General features: G+C 51.6%; 1 protein-coding gene across 2 annotated transcripts in view; it reads left to right on the plus strand.

Annotated features, from left to right (window-relative positions):
- Znrf1 (zinc and ring finger 1) overlaps positions 1-3,978 on the plus strand; it is a 96,073-nt gene extending 92,095 nt beyond the window's left edge. Inside the window, exons 3-5 of one of the 2 annotated variants that reach the window (XM_036187461.1) lie at positions 8-113; positions 2,331-2,422; positions 3,337-3,978. In XM_036187461.1, the coding sequence (XP_036043354.1) occupies positions 8-113; positions 2,331-2,388 (164 nt within the window). In that variant the 3' untranslated portion in view covers positions 2,389-2,422; positions 3,337-3,978. The remainder of the gene's footprint in view (positions 1-7; positions 114-2,330; positions 2,423-3,336) is intronic. The other variant, XM_036187462.1, reaches the window with a different exon arrangement.
- Positions 3,979-6,507: the final 2,529 nt, after the last annotated feature.

Below are 6,507 nucleotides of genomic sequence, written 5' to 3' on the forward strand. Positions count from 1 at the left end.
CTTGCAGATGACGTGCTGACTAAAGATGCAGGCGAGTGTGTGATCTGCCTGGAAGAACTGCTGCAGGGCGACACGATAGCCAGGCTGCCTTGCCTGTGCATCTATCACAAAAGGTACAGGGCCTGCCCGGCCAGAGCTGCTGTAACAAGTCCCACATCCGCAGGGTGGATAGCCCTCACCAGCCATTCAGTCCTCTTTGGCTATGGGATGGCCTGTACACCCTTTGCCCTCTGAGAGAGGTCAGGCATCTGCTGTACTGACGGAAGACTCAGTCATTGCAAGGGCAGGGCAGAGGTGAATTGCTCAAGGTTCAACTCTGTTTCGGCAGTTCAGATGGTAGGAGCTGTGGGCAGACCTGGCTTGGAGGTGTACGGGATCCCACCTGAAGCTTGACTGCCTTCCTTCCCTCTGAACCCTGTCCTACAGAGAGAGGTAGCAAGGGTCGAACAGCTGTCCTTGGCGGCCTGGGAGACACCTCCTCCCCCAAGGGCCAGGAGGCAGGAAAAGCCGCTACCTGTAAGTCCTGAGAGCTGCTATAATTAGCCAGGCCAAGATTTGTCCTCTACCTTCAGCGGTATCCTTTTTTCTTCTCTAACTGGAAAGAAGACACCTCATTGCCCAGGACAGTACACCACAGTTCCTGTGGCCACCACCTGCTCTCTGCTCCTCAGCCAGCACTGGTTCCTGGCACGGGGGCTTTTCTAAGCCCAACCCGGGACTGCTGGTCTTCAGTGTCACAGCTGTGCCTGGCGTGTGATTGGCCTATGAGAGAGAGAACTGGTTCTTGGTCTGGTTTCCACCACAGATCCCTGCAGCATCCCAGGGAGGCACTAACCAGAGCCAGGAAAGAAAACCCCTGGCCCTGGGGAAAGCTAAGCAAATTATCTGTTTGGTCACTCTCTTTGAAAATGCCCAGATGTGGGTTTACAAAACAGGACAGTGTCTTGGGGCCCTTGCTGTTTCTTCTTTGATGCAGACAGTCCTCTAGACACTGGAGAGGGAGGCCTTGCCACACCCCTTCCCAGGCTCACTTCCTTAGCGAAGTCAAAGAGTCCAAGGGTCTAGCCCCACTTCCTACTGCTCTAGCCAAGCGAAGTAGACGGGGAGCTTCAGAGAGGGTACCCCATCACCCCAGATCTGGCCGCACTTGTCACTGGCCAGCCTCTCCTGGTCCCACCTCCTGCCCTCCTCAGAGACAGTGAACCTGCTGCTGCTCTATGTAGCCCACCTGCTCTAACCTTCTTAGTGTCACCTGCTGCTGTCCTGGGCTCCTGTACTTGGGCTCCCTGCAAGGCCGCTCTTGCCCTTTCTGCAAAGCCAGGTCTACCAGAGTCTGTCCTACTGGCCCTGCTCCTGCCCAGCCAGCACCGTTCTTTCTTTAATAGTTTATGTGCAGGAAGGAATCAGGTCCCCTGGAACTGGAGTTGCAGACAGCTGTGAGCTGCCCTGTGGGTGCTGGGAATTGAACCTGGGTCCTCTGGAAGAGTAGCCAGTTCTCTTAACCACTAAGCCATCTCTCTAGTCCCCCCCCCCATCGCTTTTTTTTTTTTTTTTTAAGACTTATTTATTTATTTGATTTATTGAGACAGGGTCTCACTATGTAGCTTAGGCTGTCTTAGAGCTCATTTGTAGACTAGGCTGGCCTTGAACTTTTACAGAAATCCACCTGCTTTTGCCTCCCAAATGCTGGGGTTAAAGTTGTGCATCACTACCACACCCAGCTCATTTTTTTATTTGATGTGCATGAGTATTTTGTTTGCATGTATTTTTATGATGTGTGTGCCTGGTGCCCACTGAGACCAGAAGAGGGCATTGAATCCCCAGGACCTGGAGTTAAGGATGTTTGTGAGCCACTAGGAACTGAACCCGGCTCTTCTGAAAACCATCTCCTCAGCCCCCAGGATCATTCTTTAATACATATATTAGTTTTAAATTATGTGTATGTATGTGCATCTGGTGTATGTGCATCTGACTGCAGGAGCCTACCAAGGCCAGAGGAGTCAGATCCCCCTGGAGCTGCATTTATGGGTTAGCTGTGAACCAGCAGATATAGGTGCTATGAACCAAATTTGGGTCCTCTGGAAGAAGAGCAGCATGTACTCTCAACCACTGACCTATCTCTCAAGCTCCCCTCTGCCCTTGCGCCCTCAGATCATTCTTGATATTCTCCCTTTTCCTACTTCAAGGGGGTGGAGGGACATAGTAATTTTTCCCTGGGTCCTTCAGGAGAGATTTAGAAAGCCCTCCCGAGAGCCCAACCCTTTGACAGGCCCCCTTGGCAGGAGCAGTGTCGTCAACAGCTGATGTGTCTCCCTTGGTACCCACTCCAGCTGCATAGACTCCTGGTTTGAAGTGAACAGATCTTGTCCAGAGCACCCTGCTGACTGACCCTGCTGGGCTGGCTTGCTGACTCCTCTCAAAGGTGAGCCCATAGTTGGTGGGGGCTCTGGGCCTACAGGGTCAAGTTTCTGGGAGTTGGGAGAAAGGGGGCAGGCTGCCTGATACGCACCCCTCCAAGGAGAAAGCAGAAGCAGAGAGAAGGACAGGAACCATGTCCTCAGTGAGCAGTTCCCAGGATGTGGACGGATTTTCCTGGGGAAACGTAAGAGAAGGACAGTAGCGTACTCATGAAGAACTCAGTGCCAAGGTAGAATCACATTCCTTTCCCTGAGAAAGGCAGATCCCCTGCAGAGTGCAGGGCTGAAGCAGGTGAGCCCCAGCCGGCTCCGCAGCTGTCTCTTACAGCAGCTGTCTTGCTCACCTCTCGGCTCTGTAGGCTCCATTTCTCTAGAAATGGAAGACTCCCTAAACAGAGGACCTGTGGAGCGTTCAGTGTCCACTGCAAAGTGCTTGTCTGAGCTCCTCTCTTCCCTGCTGGTTCTTCCCCTGCTGGCCACCTTACCACACTTCTAGGGGAATCTAAGGGCTCCAGGCCATACTCAGCCCTCCATCCACAGCACAATGTCACAGTAACAGCAGGCCAGCATGACAACTCCTTCCCACACATGCATATGTATCTCCAGTGTGAGTGTTCCATTTCCTCCCCAGGGTGCCTTGTTGAACTGCTAACCACCTCTCCTATCCCTACCCTACCTGTGCTTTCTGAGGCCTGTGGCATTTTCTCTCTCCATCCATCCTTCCTTTTCTCTCTCCCTCTCTGTGTCTGTCTGTCTGTCTGTCTGTCTGTCTCTCTCTCTCTCTCTCTCTCTCTCTCTCTCTCTGGCAAACAAAACATAAGCCCCAGAAAAACCAATAGCCCATTTCCACTACATCCAAAGGTTTGGGGGGAATCTCTTTTCTTCTCTTTCTCTCTTTTGTTCTGTTTTCTTTTGTTAGGTTTATTTTATTTATTCCAAGTAAATGCCCAGACCAGCTGACGGTGTCAGGCAAACCAGGGACATTTGCTCTTTTTACCTTCACCTCAAATCTGATGACAAGGGGAGAAGACAAAGCAAGGGTGAGAGTGAGGCAGGGGATTGGACCCTGGCTTCCGGATGCAGGTCCAAATTGCCAGCATGAGGGGCCTTCCTGGACTGAACCAGATACCCCAGCCGACCAGCCTGCCCTCGGGGACACGCTGCGCTGCTGCTGCTGCCACCGTGAGATGCAGCACCAGTTCCCGGATGGACGGACGGACGGACGGAGCTCGACTGACTTCTTCTGACCCACACAGGGACAGACAGCCCTGGTCCTGGGAGGAGGCTCCTCGGACACTGGACAGAGCTGAGCTCGGGACACCAGAGGGAACAGGGCACCCCTTCTGCACTGACTTCCAGAAATTGGTCCTCCTTCCTCCCTGAGGACACCTAACTGATTGAGAGCGAGTCTGAGAGAAGAATGAATTGACCTCTATCCTTCCCCTCACCTTCAACCCAGGAGGGAAAGGGCATTTTCTTTTTCACCTTTGAAAGGCGTTGTGGGTCTGTCTTTAAAGTGTTTACAACAACAAAAAAATTATATAAAAAAGTCTAGTGTCGACTGGTGTTTTCCCTCGTGATGTTTACAGATTGCTGTTTGCTGCCCAGCCAACACCCACTCAGTGACAGAACGAGCATAACCATGTCCTCACCGCCAGCACTCTGACGGCGGGCGGGCAGGCGGGCACTTTGCCCAACGCCCCAGTTGGCTCTCTATGTCACCAACCTTTCTACTTTGGGGGATTTGGTTTTTTGTTTTCTTGTTTTTCTGTCCCATCTTTCTGGCTTGGTTTTGCACTTTTCTTCCTTAGTACCCTGAAACCTTGATTTCCTTGCCAAAAATGAAAAAGGAAGATGAAGAAGAGCCCATTGAGGACACTTCCCCCACTCCATTCCCATGTCTTCCCTGCCTTCCTCCTGGATCTGGTCCAATCAGGATTTAACAATCACAAATACACTGAAAAAATGCCTGGACATTTCTCTTGGGCCCTGTGGTTTTGTTGGGTTTTGTTTTGGTTTTTTTTCTGAGAAAACTTAGACTAACTAAAGGAACATGTACTGACACCCCTGTTTTCAGGCACACTGAGAACATTTTAGCCATTGATGTTCACACGTGGCATCAGCCCATGCAGGATAGGTTTCTGTATTTATATATTAAAATACAAAAACAAAAAAACAAACAAACAAAAAAAAAAACCTCACAAAATGTTTAAAGCTCGGGAGAAAAGCTTTTCTTCATCAGTCAAGGCGTTTTGATATGGTATTAAAATAATGTCTAATAAAAGATGCACCGTGTGATCTTATTTTAATGAAGTGTTGTTACACAGTCAAGAAGTGAAGGGCAAAGGCCAGTTCCCTCTGTCTGCCTCCCCAGCCCAGCACTCCTTTAGTACCTGTAGTGGCTCAGCCGCGCCTGGGCAGAGGCTGGGCAGTGGTAGCTCAGGTGTGTCTTTCAAGTTTATGAATTCTTAAGCATCATGGAGTAATTGTCAGTCTGCTGTCATTGCTGGCTGTGATGGAATGTTTCTGGGAAGATATTCAGGACAAAGATCTTGCAGTCGTCAGGTGCTGCAAAGATGTAGGCACTTCCAGGTCCCAGCCCAGCCTGTCTCTCACAGCCTCTGCTCCCCATCCTGCATTCTGCTTGCCTGATGCTCCATCACAGCTCAGTGCTGACTCACGGGCCTGCTTCACTGAGGCCCAGAAAGAGGCCCTGGTTTGGAGCTGTGCCAACTCACAGTCCCTGAACCAGAACCAGCCACTCAGTCTCATAAAAGTTGGCAAATTGCAGGCTGGGCAGGAAACTCAGGGCAGGGGGCGGTAATGCATGCCTGCCCCATTCTCTAGCCAGGCTCCAGGAGTTGCATTTCAGAGCCTCCTGCAAAGCAGCTAAGGAAAGCTCTGGAGGGAGATGGCTCCACATCTCTGCCGTGACTGTTTCCAGGCCTGCGCCTTGTACTGCTGCCTCAGGGCCCAGACCCAACAGGCCCTCTGGTTCGGACTGTGCTACCATTCTTGCTGAGGTCACCTTCCCTCAGATGCTTCCTGAAGCAACTACTCTGTGCACGGACAATTGTTAGAGGCCAGTGGACACATGTGAGCCAAGGCAGGCAGGCGAGCTCAGAGAACTGAGTGCTTTAGAGCCTGAGTGTTGAGCCCTCGGGACCTGAACTGGGAGCACTGTTAATACTAGAAATTGGAATGTCTGTACTGGGGCACTTTCCTTCCTGGCAGAACGGTGAGGAAATAACTTCATCTGAACTCTATTCCTTGCATGTAAAGTGGGGACACAGTCGTGCAGCTCTGTTGAGTGAGGGTCGGGGATCTGCCCCAAAGGCCTGGCACACGCACAGCAGGCCTCCCTGTCACTTTGTCACTGTAAAGGGCACTGTTCTATTCCCAGCACCTCCAGCTTCTGCCTGGCAACTGTGTCTCCCTGTTCTATATATAATTCTACCAGCAGAGCTGGCGGGGCAGGGCCCAGCCCTGAAAGAGATCTCCTTGCCTGACCCCTGGGCCTGGAGACAGGCTTTGTGTGCCCACCTTGGCTGTGTGAGCCCGGCTGCTTTGGCAGTGCTGTGGCTGAGTTGGGCCAACGCTGGGCCCCACACCGGGTGCTATTCTCGGCTCTCCAGGAGGTGCTCATCTCATCCCCAGTGACTTCCGCCCCCACCCGGCACACCAAAGCCCTCTGTCGGCTGTCATGTCCTCTGGATTTGGACCCAGATTGCCAGTGCCTGGTGTGAGGGTGGAATAGGCTTGTCTGGGCTTCCCAGGTGGCACTTGGGTCTGTCACCTGCCATCCAGACAACTCTCTAGAATCCTATGTTGCTCCTGCTCTGCCTTTCTGAGAGGGAAGAAAATAGAGAAGAGCCAAGGGATGGGTTCTTCCCCTTTGCTCTTAGAGCTCAGAAAGTCTGAGAGGTCCAGGAGCCCCTTTTGAAAACCCCATCTACTAGCCATTTAATAGTATTGAAGCTCATAGGAGAATGTCCTTCTTAGGAGATAGATGCTGAATTATATAGTGAGTGATTTCAAGAAATGTATAATCTAACCCCATGTGGTTCCCCCCAAAAATACACAAAGCAAA

The sequence above is a fragment of the Onychomys torridus genome, chromosome 5 (assembly GCF_903995425.1).
Source record: "Onychomys torridus chromosome 5, mOncTor1.1, whole genome shotgun sequence".
Taxonomy (NCBI): domain Eukaryota; kingdom Metazoa; phylum Chordata; class Mammalia; order Rodentia; family Cricetidae; genus Onychomys; species Onychomys torridus.